General features: G+C 42.4%; 1 protein-coding gene across 2 annotated transcripts; it reads left to right on the forward strand.

The window, feature by feature from the left end:
- Positions 1 to 206: 206 nt before the first annotated feature.
- irx6a (iroquois homeobox 6a) lies at positions 207 to 5447 on the forward strand. Of its 2 annotated transcripts, none has more exons than XM_069173931.1 (7): positions 207 to 444; positions 1579 to 1857; positions 2645 to 2754; positions 3018 to 3313; positions 3531 to 4208; positions 4417 to 4528; positions 4905 to 5447. In XM_069173931.1, exons 1-6 carry the CDS (start codon positions 379 to 381, stop codon positions 4521 to 4523), a joined length of 1536 nt encoding a protein of 511 aa, XP_069030032.1. In that variant the 5' UTR covers positions 207 to 378; the 3' UTR covers positions 4524 to 4528; positions 4905 to 5447. The 2 variants fall into 2 exon arrangements, with proteins under 2 accessions (XP_069030032.1, XP_069030033.1); XM_069173932.1 differs by having other exon boundaries at positions 1629 to 1857.
- The last annotated feature ends 20508 nt before the right edge of the window (positions 5448 to 25955 follow it).

Consider the following 25955-nt stretch of genomic DNA (forward strand, 5'->3'; position numbering starts at 1 on the left):
GCCGTTCCGGGATTACAGTGACGTCACGCTGATACCCTTGCATGGATGAATGCTAAAGAACTATAGAGCCACAAATAATAGCACAAGCAGAGTCCATATCTTGGAAGACTTACGTTATCCTTTAAGCCTCCTTCAGCTAACACAACAACAATTTTTTTTTTTTGCATTTAATGACGCTTAATTTCATTTCTTATCGGGTCCTTTGGGGGGGATTATTCATTCATATAAAACAATCTGCAGCTGGTTCCAGCCTAAAGTCTCCCTCCTATGAGTGAAGTCATCTATTATTGAGCGAAAGGCCGTGCGTGGAAATGTGTGTAAGACGGTGGATTTGAAGTAGAATTGGTTGCAATCGATCAAGGGTGAAGAATATTCCTGATGGTAACAAAAGAAGCAGCTATGTCTTTCTCGCAATTTGGATACCCGTACAATGCAACTTCACAGGTAAGACACTTCGCTTTTTATTTCTTCTAAGTTTTAGTGTACACACAAACCAGTGACTTTCTGCATGTTTTATTTTATTTCTCTAAACAGAGGACTTTTCTCTTATAGAAAACATCAATGCACGAGTGACTGCTTTGACAGTATTGACAGCTATTTTCGCGCGGTGCTTTTGTTGTTGAACCAAATATCGATATACACGCACCCGTGTCCAATTACACTGAATTATGAATGAACTCACGTGTTTTTCTGATGACAATAGAGATGAATGTCACCTTTTGCACACTGCGAAGTGTAATTGGGCTGTTACGCATGCTGTACACACTCGCAAACTTTCTATTTAAAAAAAAAATCACTGTGATATGTAGGAATTAGATTATTTTGAAAGCTTTTAAAACGTCATTAAATCGGTTTATTTACATTTTGAGACACTATTATTGCTCACGGTGACAAGTTCGGAGAAGTTCATGTCGATGAGGGGACAGAAGTTGCTCTGCTGGCAAAGTTACCACCCAACTTTTAGTTTGATAATATTTCAACGTTCGGCACAATATCAATGCAATTTAAACCATTTGAATTTGAAATGAAGCGGTGGGTAACTTGACACAGACTTGTCTTTTCCTGCAGAGAAATTATAAATTTGTAGTCAGTGACAAACTGGAGCAGGTCACTTTTACGCACGTATTGCGCACAACTCTTCTCTGTCTTACTATTCTATGAAAACAATTATCTATGTTATTCACTGGCATATACAGTATTACATTCAGAATTTTATTAAGTCGTGAAAAAATACAACGATGAGATGCAGCACGTAGCAGTTATTTCCGATTCAAGCTACTTTTTCTAATTGCAGGAATTCTCTGAAAAGTGACTTACCTTGAAGTAAGGCGGGTCACAAGTTAAGACAATGATACCTGCTTCATGATATTTCAACTGATGTGCACCAAAGACGAACGAAAGCAGCTCACATTATTTCACTCGTTTTAAGATTTCACATCTTAACACCACAGCAACTTGTTCAGATGGAAATCTTTTTGCAATGCATAACCCACAGTCACTTCAGAGTTGTCACAGACATCCAGATAAGAGCCGAAACAGCTCCAATGACCATGTCTGTCCACGATTCTCTTTATGCAGTTTTTCGTGTCGGCAAACCCCAGTACGACTTGCTGCGATTCGATTTCCAGGTCGGTCTCTGACGGGACAAGCAGCTCCCAGACCGCCGCTGCCGCCGCCGCCGCCGCCTCCTTCTGCTGCCCGTCCTACGAGAACCGGCTCCTGGCAAGCAGCCGGACGGAGCTGAACGCGGCGCTGGGGATGTACAGCTCTCCCTACGCCGCAGCGGCGGCAGCCAGCCAGAACTACGCCAACTACTTCCCCTACAGCACCGACCCATCCGCTATCTACTCCACTCTGGTGGGCTCATCTGACACGCCAAGGGGAGGCGGGGGGGGCTCTGGTTGATCGATCAACTGGGTTTATCAATTTATCTCACACTGCAAACATATCCGTCTCGACAAGCCGTTTAATCCAGCAGCCATTCTCATCTTCTACAGTAACATGAAGTCAAAAACGATGCCACTGAGATGAGGGGAGAAAGTGTAGACGCAGAGGAACTTATTTGATTCAAATGTCATTTTATTAATATAAAACAACCCTCCTCATTGTGCTTTGTATCAGAAATATTGGCACTTGTTTCTGTTACTGGAGCAGCTGTTGGGAAAAAAAGGGATATTATATTGATCCACTGTCAGAAATGTTTACTTGAAAAAAGTGGATTGGATGAAGGACTAAATGATTTGTTAAATGGACATTTTGCAGTGCAGCAGAAAGTTGATCTTATTTTAAAGCCAGCTAAAATTTATTGTCCATAGAAATTATGTGCATTATACCTGAAAACAATAGTAACATTTAAAATAGAACATCATGGAAAATACAATTTTGTATGTATTTCTTATGACATTATACATTTAAACTGTTAAAAATACATTTAAGACATTGATGTCATGTATGGGAATGATTTTTTAGCTCAAGTCACCCTTAATTTGAAGGGTTTACCTGTGGTCTAAGAGCTTAAAACTGCTATGTGAATGCTGTGATTCTTTAAAAAAAAAAAAAAAAATTTAAAATGCTGATAAATAACCTTGAAGTTTCCAACTAAAGTGTTTCCAGCAACTAATAACACCCTTTTCTTCTTTTGTAGAATCCACAATATGACATTAAGGACAGCACAGGCACTTTACACTCTGGCATCACTCAAACCGCTGCATACTACCCTTATGATCACTCGTTGGGACAGTATCAATACGACAGGTGAGTTCGACATTCATTTCTGCCCGGTATATGTAATATGAGCTTGAGCGAACAAAGGTCAGAGTGTAACTCCACACTGATGCCCGCCTGGAGTGAAGCTGTATATATTTCTAACAGCAAGGACTCAGGGTATAGGATGTCTGAGAGTGTAGTCTAAGATATACTTCACTAACTGCACTAATGGTGACTGTCTGTGTGTGTGTGTGTGTGTGTGTGTGTGTGTGTGTGTGTGTGTGTGTGTGTGTGTGTGTGTGTGTCTCCAGATACGGGACAGTAGACTTTAATGGCTCAGCCAGAAGAAAGAACGCTACACGCGAAACCACCAGCACCCTGAAAACATGGTTGTACGAGCACCGCAAGAACCCCTACCCAACCAAGGGCGAGAAGATCATGCTGGCCATTATCACCAAAATGACCCTCACCCAGGTGTCCACCTGGTTCGCCAACGCCAGGAGGAGGCTAAAGAAGGAGAACAAGATGACCTGGTCTCCAAAGAATAAGGCGAACGATGACAGGAAGGACGATCTGACCAAGAGCGACCAGGACTGTGTCACCAAAGGTAAACATTTGTCTACTTTCTGTTGGCCAACTGTCACTTAATCTTCCTCAAGGTTAGATATGGTTAGTGAGACTAAACTTCAGCAAATGTAGTTGCCTCCTAAATTTCTCAAAGGAAACAATGCAGGTTGGCAAGTTAAAAGTATATTAAAAGTTTTCCAAACAAACTTTCTCAAAGGAAATTACAACACAACCTAATTTGTTTTTCTTTCTTGCAGATTCTAGTGATTGCAAGGAGGAGAAGGATCTGCATCTGAGTGACCTGGAGGACATGGACGAGGACGACTGTGACAAGCTGGACAGTGACTGTGAAAAGGTGGCAGCAGATGAGCAGGACCTCCAGAGGGCCATGGCAATATCTGGAGCTCCTCCAAAAAGAGACTGCAGCTCGGAGCTGCACCTGAGTTTAACTAACAGCTTCCACTCATTCCCCTGTGCCATCAAAAGTGTCACCACCCTCCCTCCTCTCCCGTCTGACTTCCTGGATCCCGTAGTGTCCAAGGCACCCTCCTCGACTGGCCCGGCAGCAGGAACGTTGTCCCTGTCTCACTTTGAAGCATCGGATAAACCACGGATTTGGTCTCTGGCGCGTACGGCTGCTTCGGGGGTCATACTGAGCCCTCAGCAGCACGGCTCTGAGCTGAGGACAGGCAACTCAACCGGGGACTGCCAGCTACAGAGCACCAGACTCACCGGGGCTCCAGCTGGACAGTGTGGGGGCATGAGGGGCCTCCATGAATCTAGCAGTGTCACTGACGCTGAGAGCCCCTTCCCTGAGGGCTCGTCCTTGCACTCAAAAGTCTACGGCACTAACAGCTACAGTCACAAGGGCCTCCAACTTCAGTGTTCACCCTATGCTGCACTTCCTGACGCATGTCAATACTCCACTATTGAAGGTATGCCTTTTACCTGCTGAGTTTACCATAAAGGATGACAGGGGGACATGAGCAGACACTAATTTACATTGTTAAATACTGCACTATTCAAAAATGTTTGGCATTCGAAATTGAAATTAAAGGGGCTTGAAGTAACAAGACACTTTCTGTCAACTTGCTTGCAACTTGAGGCAACTTTCTTAAGATGTGCTTTTATTTGGGTGGGCAGGATTCTCTGGCGGCAAAGCAGAGACACAGTCATCTGACCTCAGTGAAGCCTGTGGGACCGTGCAGGATGACAAGGTCATTGCGTTCAGACCAGTGATGAAGAGGTGAAGCAGGTGAGAGTATGCACTGGACTGGAAGGAACCCGTGAAGTCATGACACACACATACACACACACTTCCACACGAGGTGAGGAAAAACATCATCAAATACTCACGGATGTAGACCTTATTATTTTTTGATAATATATGTGGCAACATCTTTTTTATTTTTATTTTATATTATCTGAATATAAAGATTGCAGATTGATGAGAGAGGTTACTAATTTGCATTATGTCAAAAGTTATTTGCAAAACCCAAATCAAAATATGAGACTTTTTTTTATATAACAATTAACTTTTATTTGAAGACACATTCCTAATATTAAGATTATTTATTCCTTTTCATTTTGGAGTTAATGTGAACCCCTGCTGTATTTGTCCTCCCTCCTAGATCACTGGAAAGTGAACCACAATTAGTAATGGGACATTTCTTATGCACTAAAGGACACTGGCCGAGTGGCGGCCTCAATATGACACTTGGGAGCTACCTGGCGCTGCTGCAGTGAGAGCTGTCAAACTGTGGGCGTGGCTATCATTTTGCACAACATTGTTTTTATGGTGTTAAAGACTTTATGCAAAAATTCTAGATGCAAAGGATATGGCCAAATAAAAAAAAAAAAAGGGCCGAATTTGTGTAATGGCAATCGTGTAGTGTAGCAAACTTATTTATTTCTCTCTATGTATTATTTTGTTATGTCGTTCTTATTTAACGTGTTAATTGGTTGGATTTGTATCTCCTTAAAGTATTTTGTTTCATGTTTCGTTTCACTGTGGCTTCGTGTCATTTTGGCTGATGTAAAAGAGAAAAGCTTGTCGGACTTAAAGCTGACTATAAAGGACTGGATCTGCTGTGTTTACGCGTGGACTTAAAGATTTGTTGTCATTGTGTTCCAAATGTGCGCTTCTCCTGTGTTTGCCATTCATGGATTTTTTTTCTAACAATACATTGTTTTTTCCAAGAACTCTGTGTCGTGGTTATTTATAGCGCCCGGCGTCCCCATCAGCCAATTAAAAAACATTTGCGGATGTGCATTTGATCAAAGTTTTTAGTCTTGACTCGACGCATGAAGCCGCAGCGCTGATGACGGGTCATAATTCAGAGGAGGACGTGAGTGAAATCCACAAGTTGTGGAAGAAAGGGGACATCATCTCTCTGTTGTCAGCATCTAATCAGAAGTGGCATCAAACACTTTGTTACTGTTCAGGCCGAGCAACGAGGCAGGAACATGGGAAGAATGCTGCTTTGTCCCCTGTGTAGCGAGCCGCTGCACTAACTTAACATTGTGTTAATTAAAAGGTCATTTGTAGGATCAAACCCAGCAGAGAAATTCACATGGTCCCTCAGAGTCCCTTTGATTCGCCTGCTTTGCCTATGGACCAACTCATTATGGGCTAACTCCTCTGCCTCTCCTCCATGCAGCTGTAATAAAATGATCACTGTAGTGGATGATTCGTGCTGACGCTCTAAAAAACTTTCTCATCTTCACATTTCGAACTTCTTAAATCAAACTTTGACATTTACTACTTCCGTGGTAAACGTCAAGGGGGGTGCCGTGCAAAGTAATTGCTGTTGGGATATTGATTTTGACGCACTATTCTTCTGCACAATTTCCAAAATAAATATTAAACTTGACAATTCAATAAACTTGTGTTACTTTACATGCAACACAGACCACTTTTTAACAGCCTGTTTGCCTGAAACTAGGAGGAAAAAACTAACAAATGTATGATACAAATATCGAATCAATGATTTCCTGATGTAGACAAGAGAGGGTCTGTTTTGTTTTGTTTCTGCCTTGATCTCCAGTCCTGATTTCTGCAACCACTAAATCATTTTCATATCAGCAGGCAAAGATTAAGATTTTCTGACTAAATCTGATTCCAGACTACCACCGAAACAACACCTGCAAATAGTCTCCACCCTCACAAAAAAAAAAACCCGTCATTTTGAGGTCGTATTTTGTGAGATTATGCTTGTAATAAAGGACTTTCCCGTATTAGGGCAATTCAGGCTCAACTCTGAGGCATGGTCTCAAAGTGTGACCTTGGCCAATGGCGGGGCTGCCACGCACTATGCCTAGTAAATCCAGAAAAATCTACATGATGAGGATGAGGAAGGTCAGGAATAATAATTTAGGCCTATTTAAAAAAAAAAAAAAAAAAAAAAAAAAAAAAAAAATTCCAGTTCCAATTTTCCCTGTGTTAATCTGAGAGCCAATACATGATGTGCGTGAGGTGGAAGCCCAAAACACATATTTCTACGGGAAATACATAAAAAAAGACACTTTTAAATACGCACAAAGCTATTCAAAGATTTCAATCTCCTATTACTGATGAACATTCACCTGCCAGAGCAATAAAATAAAGACACGAAATCAAGCATTAATAACTTGAAAGTGACATACTTTACTGAAGGTCACCTGCAGGTGATTACAGGACATGTTAAAGGAGCTGAATGCAATAAAACATACAGGGGTACAACAAATTCAGCAAAATAAATGGAAGCAAAAAAAAAAAAGCAAAAAAAAAAAAGAAAATGCCACTACAGCCAACGTGAGACAGGAATGACAGCTCTTGATGGGAAGTTTCCGCGTCTGGATGATAACTGTAGTAGTAATGAGGAACTGCTAACAGGGAGCTCTCTCTCTCTGCTCCTCTCCGGTAATCAGTCATGACGCTTGATACATTGCTCTTTACATAAAAAAAAACAACCGTGGGGTCGGTGTGTATCAAATATTTACAACCAAATTGAATTAAATCGCGGGCTGTAAAGAAAAGCTGCCTCATACTATTGAAGGTAATGATGCATGCGCAATGGGATTAACACCGTGTCGCCGTACCTGGTGGGGGGGGGGGGGGCGCTGATAATGGCCTGATGGGCTCATATAGCAGCGTGAGCCTGAAGCAGCTAACAGGTCAATTAGTACGTCCTATAGTGGGTTTTACATACGACTAAAGCAGCCGCACAGAGGAGAGACAACCGAGAGAGACGTCAGCCAGCTGTAAATGGAAGCTGATCTGAATGCCCTGGATGAGAAACGTCATTGATGTTCACATAACGGGAGAGTTATTCAAAAATGAAATGAAATAGAAAAAACTGTGGAAGTAAGAATGAATAAATAGGCATTTAGCATAATTCTTGTTGTTGTATGCAGGGGGAGGGGATGTACACATGATCTGGCATCTTATAATCTGAGGCAATACATGAAATCTGTGAGGAACTACAGTTTTACACAATAATAAGTTCCTTAGGTAGCCTATATGCTCAACTAAATCTTCCAAATACACGCCTTCTTTCTTGGTAAATTACATTTTTCATTGGGGGTGGGAGAGGGAGAGGAAAGAAGGGGGGGGGGGCTATAAAAAAAACGTGTTTGCATAATCCAAAACAGATTTGAGATAATCTGTGAATAAAGCACAGATATGACAAAAAAAAAAAACAAGAAAAACAAGCCATGGTAAACAAATACTTAAATAGGCTTGACAATAATAATCTGCGACCATCCCTTGTATGTGTCTTTATACTTTTTATTATATATTTTTAAACACTTCTATGCGTTTGCATTGGGGATAAAAAAAAAAAAAAAAAACACCCCACCCTTCCTGTACTGTCATGCATCATTGGTCTTTTTTTGGGCCAAGTTTCTGCTTGCACCCTTTGCTCTTTTCAAGTCAACGTCTGTTAGGTCAATGTTTGGGTCACAGAAAAGGTATAAAAATGAGAAGACTTCAAATTGTGAATATGTTTTTTTTTTTTTTTTAAGGTGGAATCTGACCACCTCCATCAACCTGCATTTTAATACTTTCAAACAGAGGAAATTTGAGATAAATGTTATATCCTTAACAGGCACAAGACAAATCAGGGCATTAGATTGATGTTACTGATCAGCAGTAAAAAAGTCAGGATTGGAGTGTTGAAAGTAACACTTTGAATTGCATCTGTTAATTATGTTCTAGTATATTTAAGTTATATATTTAAGCAGATAATATTTATTATATATTTACTTGATAACAATATTTATGAATTTAGCACTATATTCAAAGACAACTCTTTCAACTAATTTATAATAATGAAACTTTTTACTGCTAAGCTATGTGGGAGCAGTGGTTGAAGCTTCTTGTTTCAATATTCTTTTCAATCTTCTACTACTTAATATATTGTAATACAGATGTATAATTCATTTAACACATGAATGTAACTAAAAACTGTAACATAAACAGTGCACATTTAAAAACAAAGGTGAGATGTAAAATCGAGTGAAAGGTAGGTTTGTATGTGTTGAGAGGCATTAAGTAAAGTATTCAAACATGACATGTGCTTCTTTTATGCATTCATTATTTTTATTTCCTTTTCTCTCATAAAGGACGTGGCACCAGCTGAACAATGACTCTTGTATATTGTGCGATATAATGCTACAGGTCAATGAGGGGTTAACTTCTGACAAAGCACTGTCAGGAACATCCATCACATGTCCACTTTACATTCAGGCCCCCCACTTAATGAGCATGTGCTCGCGATGTAAAAGAATATGAATTATCCTGACACGATATCAATGGCCTCTTTGTATAAATAGGAGCCATAATAATAACAACAACAACAACATAGCAAACAATAATTTGCCCTCTAGTCCGACAAAGGAGCCAGCATGGAGGTGCCATTTGATGTGTCCCACGCTGGGTAGCTAAGGCTCATAGAACCAAGTCTTTGTACCAATGGCTCAGAGTTCAGATGAGGGGGACAATATACACACTTCATTACATTTTGTCAAAAGGCGCAATGAAATGTGTGTGGGACATTGTTTCTGTGCATGTCTCCCTCCATGGAATTTCTGATTGCCGATGTTGCTACAAGGTCTCTGCTAATGAGTTTTGTCAAAGACAATTATGGACTTGGTGGAATGGCCAGAGAGGGGATAAAAAGCTGCCTTTGTGTGGCTTGGGTAGATGTTGCATTGCGACCCCTGCTTCTTTCTATAACCTGTGTTTGACCTGGGCTTCAGGTCCAGAAAAAAAAAAAAAAATCGAGGCCTCAGTTCCATCATCAGTGTCATACTTGAAGCCGAGGGATGTCCAACTGCTCTTTTGCCCTCTTTTTTATATGTGTCCTTTCAAAAGGATCCCAATGTACCAGACCAGATTCTGGAGCATGGCACAAAGTCATGTTAGTGCTGCCATTTCCCAGGGCCTTGTTTCTTTTGTAGACCTCGTTCTCTTTAGAGGAAGTAGGATCTTCAAGTCTACTTTGGCCCACTGAGTGTGGGAATAAAGACTTGTGACTCAAATGCTGATGAGAGGCGGAAGTTTCTGTTTCGCCTCTCATCTCAGTTCGCTGACAATCTGTCACTGCCTAATTGAACAGTGTGAAATAGTGTGGCTCAAGTGTTACTACAGTATGAAGCTAAGAAATGCCCTGTAACAAAGCTCAGTTTGCTTTCAGGGCTTCTGCTGCTTGTCTAATGATTATTTCTAGTGTCAATTTCACTTTTAAACCAATGGGTAAGGCCAATGTAACCCTTGTCCATTTCTACCAACTGGAAAGAGTGCAAGTGGCACTAATGGAATAATATGAGCGAAGATGGCCATGTTTACTTCAAATATGTACAGAAATAAGCACAAAATAAAAGTCAAACTTACAAGCAGACTAAATGAAAGAAATATTGTTGAATGAGTTCCTAATTACGCCCATGCTGTGGTAAACCGGGTGCGCTCTTGCTCCTGTTATCTTGATATTTGTGTTATGTTTGTCTGCTGGACTGGCAGCCTCCTCTTACAGACCTCAGGTCAGCGTCACCAACATCGGAATAATCTTCTGTGCCATTTTAATGCCCTTTAATAATCCCCGCATCTCATTTTTTAATCTCATGCTCTCCTTCTGTTTTTCTTCTCGTTTATGTTGGGCATCTGTTGGCCTTTAATGCCTGCTGTTGACTTTTAAACAGGGTGAGTCGTGTTCTAGCTTGACCACATAATGGATATGAATCCCACATTCTGCATACAAGCCACGTAGTAGCTGTAAATTTAATAGTGATTGTAGTTGTGAAACATCATACAACTTGTATGCACTCGTATGAAAGAAGATGCCTGACATCATGTGCCTGACAGAGACTGTGTACTGAAACTGAAATAACATGGTACAGCTGGGTTTTGGTTTTGGCAAAGATGGTTGATGCTGTACTGAATTAATTTGCCGTCATCGCCCAGTCCATGTTTATTTTACACATCACACACACTTTCTGCTGTAAGTGAGCTTTGACTTTCAAGAAAAAAATTAATGGAAACAGAAATGTATTATAGCCACATTTTTAAATTGCGTTATAGGAGGGTCAGTCAAAAAGTTCACAGACTGCTCCTATTGAGAGTGACATGGACGGATCACGGGGAAGCTATAACCTTTGTGAGCAATAATTAAAAATGTTGTTGCTTGATCAACATCTGCACCTGAGTTACATTTTTGTGACCACTGGTATGTCTGCATTTGCAATTTCACCATGGTCCTGAAAATTGAGCAGAGCTCACAAATACAATTCTGAGTAAAATTTTTGGGGATGTAAGGAATGTGTTGTCATGTTGTAGAACCCGAGTGGCATTGTGTGATAGTTCAGGCCGTTCGCATCGAAGATTTTTCCTCAGATTATTTAGAACATCCCAGTAGAACTCTGACAGTCTGATCAAAGGGGATGAATTCATGGTGTGCAGCCTTGCAAATAAACCCACCTGGTTGAGGCCCTGACCTGACACACCTTTCGCCTTGAACAATGACAGGACGTTCTGCCCCTCTTGAAATATAAATGCTACTCAAAACACGTCGCCCAACTCTGCTTTATTGCCGTAGGCTTTGTAAAGCATTTTAAGAGTCTCCATTGCCAATTTTCCAAGTTTGACACAATTTGACGTGTTCTCTCTGCCTGAGTCCATGGTGAAATTGCAAATGCGCACATACCGGTGGTTGCAAATTGGTGAAGTAACTCAGGTACTGATGTTGATCAAGTGCCGAAACCTGGCGTACTTCATCACAAAGCTTCCTCCTGCTCCTGTGCACGTCACGATGCTGTGCTCTGTTCGCGAGCAACAGGAGCAGTCTCTAAACATTTTGATCCACCCTCACTGACTTTTTTAAAACTATTATTTTTTTTGGGCTCATTACTTATGTAATTCTAATTAACTCCGTAATGCAGCACCTTCCAGCAGACAAGCCGTGAGAAACCCCTTATCTCTGACCTGCTCAGCAACAGATTGCACACTTATAAAAGTTAGTGAATAACTGATGAAAAAAGTTGAGCATTTAGCTTTCTAAGACCTACATATTGTTCCCAGATGTTGGATAGTGGACACAAGAAACAGAGCTAAACAGTAAATAATAGACTTCATTGTGTCAGGTGGACAAATTTTACTTTGAGTTTGTTGGACATTAAATTAGGTTGTTGTTTTTTAACAGATAACTAACACACAGTCATAATTAATTAGTCCATAGTATATGGTGGTAGCTGTATATTTGTTTGTTTGTGGTGATGTTTTCTATCCTCTCGGGTCAAAAGTCAGTCAGCTTTAACCAAATGTTGAACAAATTGATTTAGCTGCTTCACCTATGACAACTAACATGTAAGTGAAACCTTTAACTGACAGTGTAGTCAGGGCCATATGTACATGAATTCATAACAATAGAATGGAACAATGTTTTTTGTTGTAATAATCCAAATATACAATTGCATTATGGCAACGTGTTAGTTCTCTTAATTATTATGGTTTCAGGTTTTATAATAAGATTTGACTACATTAAAAATGTATGTTGTTTGACTTACACAGACACAATTTTGTAACTTCACAATACATAGACACAAATCACACTCAGTGTCGAACTTTTTCTTTCGGATAATAAAGGATGATTTGCAGAAAAATCAAGGCCCGATAGGGTTATTTTTGTGGCGCTGTATTGGTGACAGGCTGGCAGAGCTGTTCATTTGGGCTGCAGACAGAAACAATGTTCAGCAACAGTATTCTGCAAAGCAGCAGCACCACTATCAATTCTCTTCAATTTATGTCTCCAATTTCCTGAGTTCAGCCTGTGCAAACACCACTGTAGATTTGACAGATGAAGTCCAGCATGTGAAGCCAGCAGCTTGTCTCTCTCAGAGACTCTGCACCAGACATTTTTTTCCCCTTCTTCACAGATATGCAGTACAATGAGTCGCAGTAGCACCTGTAATGAACAGCCTCCTACACCTGAAGATGGAGTATTTCCACTACATTAGTTTCATTGGCATCATGCGGGCAGGAGGAAAACTCACAGCGGGGCTGTGTAACAGTATGGCGTCGACAGCACACTTCTCCACTGGGCTCTGCTTGGGGGCCTGCCTCTCTGTGTGAAGCTCCTGTGTTGGATTAGACACTGGTGTGTAAGTCAAATGGTTCCTAGCTAATGGAGTCTCCACACCTGCCTGATGTCTACATCAGCTCTGCTTACTGTTACCCATGGCCCTCATATATCAAGCAGACACACCAAGGAATGCGGAGGCATTTCCAAGAACAGTATCTCTATGATTAGAGTGTGTCATTACTGGGACAATGCTGACCTCAAAAACCTATGCACGCAAAGTGGATAACAGTGGATTACAGAAGGCTGTGTTGAATACCTACACAAGCCTCCTGATCAAAAACAAAAGTCATTTATGACATTGGAGGGGAGCCTCATTGCCTGCAATAAATATGTTCTACGGAGGCCATGAAATGTAAAAAAAAAAATGCTTTGTTTATCACAAACAAACCGAATGGGCTCTCATTAAGCAACATCAATGCAAGGGGCCGTAAAACGTCCAACAACAAGCTAGCGGGGTGGCTGAAAACAAGGCATTGTTGAGGTGGTGGCATGCCAGTCGTGACGTGGCTTTGATACAGCAGCGGCAATAAGAGGGATCAAAGAGGGGCTGTTGCAATACAGCAAGGTAAACAGCTGAGGGAGAGGAGAAGGAGAAGGAGGAGGAGTGGGGAGGTGACACATAGACCACACATTTTCAAAGTTCACTCTTAAACACAGTACGCTCATAAAAGTACAGGTCCCTTTATTCACGGGTGGGATTTCTCTCTCTCTTATAGCACGCAGGCAAACAGCCCAAACCCTCGAGCTGTGTCAAATGATGGAGCATCATAATTACGCCCTTTTTATTGGCCATCTTATTCCAGCTATGACTGATGCAGCTCCCAACCCTAAAGTGTTTCCATTCGCACTTTCATGTGGCAAACGGGCAGAGAAGCCGCGGCTCGCCTGCCGTTCAAAGGTAGGCTTGACAAATATTTATGGCCCTGACGTGAAGTCACTTTTAATCAGGGCTGGTGACCTGTTCCTGGGGAATGTGGCTGCTGCAACACGCTTATCTCCTCCGTAATAAATGAGCCTTCAAAGGGCCCACTGAGCTTGCATTATGCGGTTGTCTAAAAATAATAACTGACACATTTCTTTAGAATCACTCATAATCACAAACCCCGAAGAGGCAAATGCAGATTCCTGCTGTAACATGGCAGAAATAAATCAATGACCTCCCTCTACTGGTCAGAAGCCAAACTACAGTGGAGTGAATTACCAGCCCTCTGACTCTGTTTTCATGAGAGTAGAAAAATAAAAGTAAGGCGAGCCAAGACTTGTCAAGGAAATATTCTCTTAACATAAACCATCCTTCCTAATTTCTATTTTGGATAACTGCATACTTGAAACACTACATTTGGTTTACGAGTCCTTTTAAAGAAATGTAAGTTATAAAAAAAAATTACATGCACACGCTGGAGGATGAAAACTTACCCACATCCTGTGAGCCGAAATCCCTAAAACTCTCAGATAACTTGAATTACCTAGCATCAGTAAAAAGTTTAGACAAGCTCTATTCATTTTTAAAGTGCGTTGTAAATCCCTTGTATATTACTGTGGGCAGCTGAGGATATGAAGGATAGCAAAGGAAGCCAAGAAGAGATATGCTGATGAATTACTATTAATAGAAATTACCTAAACTTCCAGAGTTCATATCCAAGCCAGTCAAGACTGTAATCCTTTGCTATGGTTTAACTTTTTCACGACTGTCACTGTCTGAAATCCTGCAGTGTGTTTTACGCTGCCTAGTTTGAAACCTAGATTTATGACACCAATATGCTCTTTTCCATGCTTTAACAGCCTATAAGGCAATATGGGAGGGCTCCCAGAGTGAAAACAGATATTTTCCTCCATATTAGGAGTTATGGAGGAGAGTGATCCTTAAAAATGAAAGTCATAAATCATTTCCCTGCACGATTATACCATTAACAGGAGCATGGTTTTGTCGTTTAGGTCATGCTAATAGTTTGGGCTTGAGGTTGTGGCCGTGCAGTGAACGCGTGTTCCCATTTGCCAGCGAGAGGGAGGCATTTGTGAGAGCCGAGTTTGTCTTGGTGGTCCTGTGTTTCAGCTTTCTTAGCCCGATCACTGCAGACCTTGTCCGCATCTGCTCTGGATTTCGCCTCTCTTTTTTAACCCCCGTCATGCAATTGGAGTTTCTATATTGGGCCTGGTTGTGGTGTTCCAGAGAGACCCCGCGACAAACTATCAGAGCATTTTGCACTCTGCAAAAAGCACCGGATGCCAGCAGAGTACATATTAAATTTGTTACTAATTTTAAACTTGGCATGGTGGACCATGAAGCTGCCACTAGCTCACTGGAAGCAGGCGGGTTCAGCCCCACTGCGACCACAACCACAATACAAACAAAGCATATGGAACAGCAGCTCCCAGTGTACTACTGACAGTAAATGTTTAGAAAAGGAACATTTAAAAATAACCCAGTGTAATAGAATTAGTGGGAGAAAGGCACCAGGCAGCATGTTTTCCTCTTTTTTTTGACTCCTTTACCAGATTAAAATAATAGTTTGAGAAGCAGAAGAAAAAGATGAGGCCGCAGTTGTGTTTTTAAGAACGTTCTTATGAGTTGCCTGTGGCCTGGAAATCATTTCTAATAATCCCAAGAGAGAATTTCTGAAAGCAAAATCTGCAAAATCCTAATTTAATCACTTATTATTGCTGTAACAGCAGAGAATAAGGCATTAAATAACGTCTGCTAACATAAAAGAGAGGATACGTATACAGCAGAAGAGATGTGAGCTGCGAACAGTTCGGTATTAGTGTGAAATCACTGCTATTAGCTCCCAACACAGCTTCACGTGGATTTGGATCTTTAGCTGTTGGTGACAAGGTTGCAGGGTTTGCTCCGTAGGTGTACGTGAGGCTATTTGACAGTGTGAAGCTCACTGTGATGTTGTCTGGTTTCTCCCAGCTTTTCTCTCTTCCCTTCAGTTCATGGCTTTTGTCTAGGTGGCTCTGTTAAACAGGATGTTGTTGCTGGCCCCAGCTGCGTCTGTCACCCATGGAACTGCAGTGACCTCTAGAGACAGCTCTCTCCACATACAGTGTGCGGAAGGCAACCTGAGGTGCTCTGGCACAAATTAGGTGAGGTGAGAGTGTGTGTTTGTGTGTGTGAGAAACAGAGAGAGATCACAAGCCGGTCGAGACCGCGGACGCCTCGAGGGCTAAACCTGCACACACTGTTAAATGTATGTGCGCAGAATGATGCAAACATTAAAACAGGGTTGCACGTGCAAAAATAACACCCACCCACACACACACACACACCCACACACACACACACACACACACACACTGAAATGCACACACATCAGCAAACGCAATCGCGGGCACTCACACAGTTAAACAAACAGAAAAAGACAAGACCTCGGGCCACCCTGCAGATCACACTGATCAGTGTGAGAGCCACGTCTCCTCTGATCTAATATGTTTAGCAAACATTCATTTATTCTCCCCAATCAATAACACAGAGCAGCATGTGTTTATGACTCTGCCTTAACTCACTCAGTTCATCTGCAGTTCACTGAAGCTGAAACACTGTTCTTCCCTCTAGCCTACTCCAGTCAATGACCAGTTTATCACTTATTTTTCTCGCACAAATTTTAAGAGAGGGTGGGAAGGGGGTCGGGGTGTATTTCATGTCATATTTTCTGAACAAATATGTCTGTCTAGAGCTGTGAGTTAAAATCTTTGACAGAACTACTGCAGCAGAGAGAGAAGCCAAATAGTATTTTACGGTTCCTCTTAGCAAATAGAAAATGTTTTGATAAGGAAGCAGATGGAGATGTACACATTTTCAACTCATTTTGATGTGCAAAACCGCCACGCCAAGAGAGAGAGTGTAACCTTCAGTTGCACTATGAAAGTGGTGGGATTCTAGCTGAAAAAAGAAAAAAAAAAAGATTTTACGGCATTTTAAAACATGCGGAATGATTCGCTATGGAGCCTTTACACCCCAAAATTCCCAAGGTGGAAAATTATCCTTAATAAAACGTTCCAAAACGTAGCCATGAATCAATATCAGATGCAGGCTGAGTTTCATTTGAGGCAAACCGGTGCTTGCTTTAACTCTCCACTGAGGAACACAGAGTATCTAGTAAAGAATAGAGCTCATTCATACTCCCAAGTGCAGTAAAGGTATTTTATATGGGTAGTTATTATTGTTATCATAATTATCAGTCTGTGTGTGCCATAAAAGTGGATGATGGAGGATATATGGGTGGCTGGGGCTACAAATAACAGTTGTGGTGGTGGGCTGTAAAACTGTCCCCTCTTTTCTGTGGTAGAATAAATAATGTGTGCATGTGCTCAGAGCACATCTACATTCATCTGAGATCTGTTTTGTTCTGAGCTCAGTAGCTGCTGTGATGCTAATTAAGATGCTTATGGGTCTTTTCTGTAGATTTACAGCTCAAAGTGATTAAGCTCATTTTGATATCTGTATGTTTTAGTAAGCCTTTTTTTATGTGGAACAAGGAAGGTGAGTTCTTCTAAACCTATCAGAAAGCAGCATTAGGTAGACAACACATATCCCAGGTGTGACTGTGCTCGGTACTGTATGTATGTATGTGTGTGTATTTACAGTGCAGTATGTGCTTCCCATTAGCTATGTACAGTACAGTACGGGGCCGATGCACAGATGCCCTGAGTGGGCCATACGGCCGGTGGCTCATTAGAGCTCAGATGGAAGACATGAATCAAAGGAGGAGAGGAGAGGAAACAATCAATCTGCCTAATGGGAATCCCCTGTGAGGAGCGTGGGCCAGCCATCCCAGTGCAGCTGTAGCCGTTTTTATATGTGACCTCCCAGCTTAAACGACCCACCAAAATGTCCCCTCTGCTGCCGAGGCCGCCGCCACCTGAGAGCACAGGACGCACACACCAAAAGACACAGAGCCCCACAACGAGCTGTTAGCGCGGGGGCCTCCCACAGCGTACGTGGGCGCTGTGAGGTGGTGATGTGGTTTCTTAAGCGGAGCCTGGGAGACCTGACTTTCCCATTCGTCTCCGACAGTATCGCACACATGTGTCGTCCATATACTCCCATGCAAGGAGTGACACCCAGCTTGATGTGGGGGGCAATCAAAGAAGCAACAGGGACTGGATTTATAGCACGGAGGGCGCCTGCGTGCTCGGAGGTATGCACAAATTGTATGTTTACCGTCAGTGTGTGAGGTTGTGGCCACGAGTAAGTCATCATTGTTGTGGTCCAACATAACTAGCACTTCACGGGGTCAAGGTTAGGTTTCAAGCCATAGTTTACCTGAACTTTCCCCCCTTCCCACTTCAGTCTTCAGACACTTTTCAGAAGCTTTGATCTGCCACACTGCACGCTCGCTGCCCGCACAAGACTACTTATCTATTCAGTGTGGAGTTGCCAGCAGCCCTTTAAGAATCGAGTTATGCTAAACAGAGGTTGATTTAAACCAGAGGTTGACCTCTGACCTGAGCTTAGAGGATAATGTCCCAGGCAAAGAGAGCAAAGTCCTGTTACTGTCCATGAATCAGGCCCCCTCCGACATTATTTCAAAATTGCTTAGTTGCATGGAACTCCCTTTAGTGCTGAACGGACTTTCATAAAATTGATTTTCTGAGTACACCCTTTTAGCAGCTATAAGCTTGAAATATGAACCCTTCATTGCTGAAAGCATTTCATTTTTTGCCCCTGTGACTAATGATCCAGGGAAGAAGTGTGTTTGAAATTCTCCTCGGCAGCCATTTCCATAATTAAACACTGCTAATTATAGAGCTTTGGCTGACTTTAAACAAACAGGCACAGTTGCCGAGCATGCTTTCACGCCTTCCGTTTGGAAATGTATGCAAATTGTACCCATATCGTGTGTTTTCTTAGATGAAACTGACAACGTTAAGACACATTGCTCGAGCTCACAAAGATCAGACAGTAACACAGAGAGTAATGCCGAGGAGAAACTGACAAGCCATTGGTGGTTTGAAGGAAATACCCTGCACAGGTACGATGTTCTGTACAATGAGGATCAAAGCTCGCAGAGCAAAAGTATCAAATGATTGAATGTGTTCACATGCATGTGTGTGTGTGTGTGCTTGTGCATACATGAATATGCATTCATTCATTACTATGAGTGCCCGATGGCAGAAAAAAAAGCCCCTCTCTTGGCCAACAAACATTTCTGCATTGTTGATCCTAGTGCAATGATACTGCTTGTCAATTTATCAGCCTTTGACAGCAAGTCACTAGAAGCCATTATATCAGACAAATGAAAATTATATATGAAGATTAACATCAAGTCATTTGTTAGGGAGAAAATAATACTGCTGGAAATAAACAGGGCACAGAACTGAGAGCCATGCTGCCAGTAATTCACATATCAACAGCATTTAAATTATTAAAAAGATTGGAAATCATAATTGGCCATATATTTTTTCCATTCTTCTCCGCACAAATGGCTCGCCTGGGGTACTTGACATTCAACAGTGGTTTGTAATGTAAATGACAGAACGTATTTTCTCCATATCTTAACAGCGGTGGGAGTGATTGACTATTGAATATAAGCAAGCTACAGGTGGGGGTCAATTATCATTTGAATAATCGAGCATCAGTGGCTGCCTGGCTTGACTGTGAAGTGTGACACATTTTTATCTCTATGCATTTCAATGAAGTCAGACTGGTACATAAAAGGTTATCACCTAGGAAACATATTTGCCCAGGCGAAAGTTAAACAGGCAAGTGAGATCAGCATAGATATTCAATTTAACCAGTCAACCCTGACCTATAAATATTTCAACAAAACCCAATGAGGACCCTTCCCTCCTCCCCAACACCCTCCTTGCCTTCTTTGATCCATTTCCATTTCAGCAGCGGGAGATATGAGGGAAGAGAGAGGGAGGAAGGACGTGGGGGGAAAGAGGGGAGGTATGAGAAAAAAAAGTCAAGCATATTGTAGCTTATCTATTAAGTGAATTGTTTAATGCATCTGCCATCTTCTGCCCCCGAGGGATGAGCACCGAGCGAGAGGGGAGCGAGGGGACAGATTTACACTACAGGGCACTGGTGGCTCCAAAGTTGAGGAGAAGACGTAGACTAATCTATAGTTGTGAGCTGACAAATCTGGCCTGACACGGTGATCTGTAGCGCGTAGACTCAGGAGATGGGCATTAATCACAGCGTGTGCTCTGCTGAGAGCACAGGCACACTGGGGACACCTCAAAGTGAGCTGGAGGTTATACAGGCGAGGGGATTAATCAATACGGCCCCATAATAACAGCCAACCACTAGCACTTAAAGCCCCACCGGTACCGAGGTACAACAGTAGTCACCCCAGCCAACTCGTTCAGACACTCGCTCACAGATACATCGAGGCAGAAGCACACACGCACACCTGTACTTTCCCTATTGAACGCAGATCAAAGGCAACTCTACAAACCAAAATGCACATTCAGGAACATGTACACACCTCAAGCAAATAGGCAATTTAATATAAGTGCATTCATTTCATGCCTTTTATCAAAAGTAAACTGACCGGGGAGAAGGACATGTACTGCTTTAATGTCTCATCTATGTAGCTGTTGTAACTAAAACTGAACCATAAAATCTCAGTGTCTCACTGAGGATGACTTCTCCTTCTTCACTGAAAATGTAACTGAAATGTTCCACGTTGAAGAAGAACAACCGAGTATCACACCAAAGCACATAATAGTCCTGTCAATCCACGACAGGATACTGGGGCTGTCACTTTTTATTTAACAATTCAAACAACCATTTGACCGTAATTACCATTCGAACTGTAATGACCAGTTACATATTTAAAATGCACGGTCTATATGCGCAGCAGACAAATTAATTTGAACTAATCGTGAGTCATTCGATATTTGTTCGAAAGGTAATTTTGGGAAAAAGTGACAGCCCTACAAGATACTGTGCTAGTGTCATGTTTTGCCTCGCCAAGGCGTAAAAGGTAAGGCACCTTAGGTTTAACCAACAAATACCACATGGTCAAGTTGAAGAAAAAACTACTTGGTTCCAGTTAGGCAAAGATTCTTTTAAAGAAATCTGTGTCACTTTCATTTAGACTCATAATCTGGTCTGCTGGGTGAAACTCCTGGATTCCATCCATCCAACCAGCCCTGATCTACGTCCATACTCGAACTCTAAACACTTTTGTACTTCGTCACATGTCCCGACCTCCTTTGTTGACTCTGGTCATACGTGCGTGTACTTTTCACACCTAGGAGAGGCAAAACGTGACACTGACACGGTATGGCAGGTCTATTACACAGTTTGATACTGGGCTGAGCAGACATTATTTCACATACAGACTTCAATTGTATGACCTCACCTTATCTGAGAGCTGGCCATACACCCTATAAGGCCACACTGTGCTGTGATAACACCGTGACCTCGCCAACACCAAGCTGACAAGCCCTCTCAGCTGGGAGTACACTAGGTAAAGGGTTAGTGGGGGTGTGGGGGGGGGGGGGGGGGGGGGGGTGAGAGTCAGCGGGGGGCATGGTGCGAGATAACTGCAGTCACTAGTGTGCAACGAGCCCCAAAAACTGGCTCAAGCGTTCTGTCAATGGCCAGCGCCATCCCAACCCCTCCCTCTTTGTAGGAATCTGCCACCCAAAGAGACCTCGATCAGCAGCCCCCCGGCCTGACAGCAGATCTGTTCGTGCCCCCCCCCCCCCCCCCCCCCCCCCCCCCACACACACACACACACACCCCTCACTTTATACAGCCAATAAGCAGACAGTGTAGCAGGAGGTGAAAAACTCCAGCTATTTGTCAACGTGGCGCCTGTGTCAAAATGTCAGGCCCGGGGACATTCCCTGTGCAGCTGGGCTGTTAGCTAAGGAGACAGGCCGTATGGTCAAAGCAGGAGCATGCTGTCACCGACCAGTCAAACTGCCTGAGACCTGCAATCAAGAAGCTCTTTCCCTCCCTCACTCTCCCTCTTTATCTATCTATCACAACTTTCCTCCATGTGCTCGCTCTGACTCTTATCTATCTGCAGCTTTTTTTTGTTCCCTCCAGACTCTCAATCTCTCCCGTTCGCTCTCACTCTGTCATCCTCCTCCCCCTGTCCATTTTTTTTATCTGAATCTTTCAGTCCTTCACGTTTCCTCTGTTGTTCATAATTCACCTTCAACCTATCCTTTTTTTTTTTTATCACTTTCCCTTCTGGAAAAATGGAAATAAAAATAGTTTTTTTTTTAAATTTATACAATCAAAATTATTGAACTGAATCTCCCAATGTTTTTCTCAGCATTGTGTTTTTTTCATAACTTTGAAATACGGCGGGGAATAGGGAGGAAAATTAGGGTGAGCAAAACAAGTGCAGAATAACTTCCCCGATTCTGGATAAGTAAGAGGCATGTATTAAGATTTAGCCAGTCACTGACAGCGGGCTGCCACTTCAAAAAATTATCCTTAGCTGTGAATTTTGTTGTTTGGTGCGGATTGATATGTTTTCAAAAACAAATGATTTGGGTTAAGATCTCAGTAAACATCTTTGTATCTGCTTGAAGTGCCAAGTCTGGTGGTAATTTCATTGTGTTGGCCTGGCTGAGATACAGTCACCCTGGAGAGTCCCAATCCTAAAAGATTAAGAGCTGAAATAACAATAACAGAAAATCAAATCAAGTAACATATGAGACGTGAAAAAACAACATTAACTGTATTCATGAGCGACAAATTCATTGCTCTATCTTTTCTTAAGCTTCTTTGACTTGGCATTTACGAGGAGAGGGTGGAGGATTTACTGTGGCAAAATGCAAACAGGGTATTTATGGGTCAAACACAGCCTAGCTGGCTTTATGGCAGATTATGCCCTTTTTTTTTTTTCCAGAGGAGAACACAAATTCAGTTTGATAGTGGTTTGATAACATTTTACAGCATTTAATTCTGCATTTTATTAGGTCATATAGTCAGGATTCCACGGGATTGGTACAGGGCAGGGGGGAATGCAGGTTGGGGATGGTTGATCTTTCGTGACAATTTTGACAATGTTTGTAATATGTCTGTGTGTGGGTGTGAATGTGTGTTGTTTCTCCTCTTCAGGTTTGCCCACCTCTCTCTTGTTTTTTCTTATCCTAACACCCCTCCCAGAGTCCATCTGGTACCTTTTGCTCCCCCTCAGAACGCGGGCCGGTGGAATTCCCTGGCCTAATTAATGAGCAGACACTCACAGACGGCCAAAGGCTCACATGTCTGCCTCCGTGCACCACCTTGCCTCGGGAGGCCCTTTATTGAAAAGAGAAATAAATTAGATCAACTGAACAGAATGTACCAGCCAACAGCATGAAATGTCACAGTTTTTGACTGATGTAGGTTTCTGAAAGCTGATTAGATGCTTTTAGACTGAAGCTGTTGATTTTCCATATTTTGTGTAAATAGTCAAAAACTTCAATTTAACAATTTTCATTTGAACATGTACAGTGTTTCTGTGTTCATGCAAACAAGTATTTACATTATATATAAGTGCAATGCCTGATTCTGTCATTAAATACTGAATGATACAGGTATATACTGTAGCACAGTCAACATGGTAGCACATTGGCTGTAGTGGCTGTGTGGAGTTGCATGTACTATGTGAACCATGTTGTCTTGGGTTTTCCCCAAGATATCTGCTTTCTCCTACAAAGACAAATCCACACTGTGTATGGGTACAACTGACTGACTGAGTTTATTTGTCTCTGTGTGTTTGCCCCAAGTGGCAACCTACTGTGACGTCACACATTGGATTATGAATGGCCGTTTCGATGCCTTCAGTCTGACATTTTGGCCGTCGCCATCTTGTTTTTTTTGGAGCCAGAAGTGACCATATCTGGACGAGCTGAGAATCCGAGGACACTACACCCATCCACCTAAATAAGACAGCTGACTTTACCTTTACCCAATCACAAAAACCAGACACGCCCCCAAACATGCTGCTGTTTGAGGCTTAATATCGAATTCATTATGGACATATTTCCAGATGGAGCGACAGAACACTGACCTAAAGGAGTGAATTTAGCAAATGACACTATAATGACTTGTAGAAATAATGTATTGATGTATTTCTTGAGAGAAGTTGATGCTTTTTAATAGGGAGTCTATATGTGCCAGAGGTGTTTTCGAGCCAGCCCCGATTGACCCTCAGTGGTGTTGCACTTTAAGACATTTCCACATTGGCTTCTGCTGTGGGACCTGGAAGATACATCCATTTTTATGTCCAATCTATGGTTTGTCCCATGATCGACTAAAGATTTCACCGTGGGGTGAAATGGGGGTTTTCTTACTTCTTTTCAGTTGCATGCTCAGAGCTGCTGTGGTTCACCTCGAACCTGAAGTGAACAAATTTCAACCAGACATGGATGAATAGGTAAAGAAATGCTACAATAGCTGCACGGCCACCCAAACATCCACACTGGGATCCAGCATGAATTACCGTTGCAAGGTTGTAGGACTCTGCCAGCTGGTCAAGTTGCAGTTTGCATCCATGTCTGTCCAGACTTTGAAGGAATTTGTCTGATAAAGCTGAATCTGATAGAACACAAAGTTGTAGCCATGACAGCAGGCGTTGCTTCAAATGTGGATGTTGCTGCAAAGAAGTTACTAAAAGCTACACACACATTTGCAACCCGACATTACAGATGGTCCATACAATCACCACAATGCCAAGGTGGACACCAAAGATTAGCGCCACCATTTCAGTATCCGACTAAATGTGAAATATTGTCACAATCTCCCATTCTGGTCCCAAGTTATGGCCTTGCTGACCTTTGACCTGTAGGGAATAAAATGTAATAATTTTACTCTATTTGACATTTGATTGAAATTTTGTGATAATTATCACAAAAAGTCCTCAGTTATGGCTACTTATGTGTTTTTTAAGTCGCAGTGACCTTTGACCACTGAAATCTAATCAGTTCATCCTTGAGTCCGAGTGAACTTTTGTGCCAACTTTGAAGAAATTCCTTCAAGGCGTTCTTTGGATATTATGCTTACGAGAACGGGACAGACATACAGACGGAAAACACGAAAAATAATGCCTCCGGCCACGGCATAAAAACCCTATCTACTATTTCATTACCCCTCTCCCTTCTCATGTGCCAAACGAGTCCCGGAGAGCTCATGAGACAAGAGTGGAGGAAGCAGCAAGAGAGAGGTGGGCAGAGAGCTCTCCTGCAGTCGCCTGGCAGAGTAAAAACGAACAAGAAATTATGTGTTTGAAAATATTTGCCTTTTTCTTGTTGTCTTTTGAGCTGTGACATTATTAGTCATGTGGTACATCAATCATGCAGCGAGTTAATGACACATCCAGCCCATGAATCTTTCAGCTCCTTTCCCTAACTTCAACAAGGCATGCTGGGGCTGTTCCTGCTCAGCAGCTGCTGGAGCAAGGCTGTGCCGGAGCCCGGGTGTATTTGCCAGCTCCGACACTTTGATCTCAGCTTGTGGAACAGATAGCTGTGAGGCTGGGCCTGGATCTGGCTCGGCTGAAGTCTGGATGCTTTACTGCATGGTGTACACACAGGGGCCCGGTTCCCATCGGCCGTCCTTGCGCCTTACTCACTACCGTGACCCCTGTATTTGACCAAAAACATGCTTGCGTATTGCAATATATGGTGTTTTCTCAGTGCTGCAATTATGATATCAGTTTTGAAGTGTGTGCGGACAGCTCCCCTTGTGTTTTCCCTTTTCATGCTAAAAAATACAAAATGCTTGGCTTGAATAATATATAACATATCAAATAAAACATAACTTGCACACCAGCATGTTGGTGTAATAATTAGGCAACTACAGCAGTCTGTATCTCTATGTTTTTCCAATCAACCCTGCAGCACTACCTATCAATTCTGAAGCCTGAATTCAGGAACAGCCTGCTCCATTCACACTGCCTGGGCAGCTCCACTGACATACTTTCCCTGCTAATGGGGCCACCTGCAGATCTGCGCGGGGCCCCGTCCGGACAGTGTCAGAGGGGAATGCAGACAGAGCAGGCGGTGACGTGGGCGGGTGGTGGTGCAGGGCATCTGTGACTGGCACAAGCATAAGAGCTCTTTCATTTCCCCCTGTTCTGCTGAGTGCCACGGGCACATACACAG

Source organism: Embiotoca jacksoni, unplaced genomic scaffold (assembly GCF_022577435.1).
Source record: "Embiotoca jacksoni isolate LCO1_2020_lvr unplaced genomic scaffold, fEmbJac1.0.p SCAF_6, whole genome shotgun sequence".
Classification (NCBI taxonomy): domain Eukaryota; kingdom Metazoa; phylum Chordata; class Actinopteri; family Embiotocidae; genus Embiotoca; species Embiotoca jacksoni.

Excerpts from the sequence above, each read along its gene's own strand:
- irx6a (XM_069173931.1), top strand. The coding sequence starts at position 379 with ATGGTAACAAAAGAAGCAGCTATGTCTTTCTCGCAATTTGGATACCCG. Across the intron at positions 445-1,578 it reads CGTACAATGCAACTTCACAG|TTTTTCGTGTCGGCAAACCC; the intron begins GTAAGACACTTC and ends CTCTTTATGCAG. Across the intron at positions 2,755-3,017 it reads GGACAGTATCAATACGACAG|ATACGGGACAGTAGACTTTA; the intron begins GTGAGTTCGACA and ends GTGTGTCTCCAG.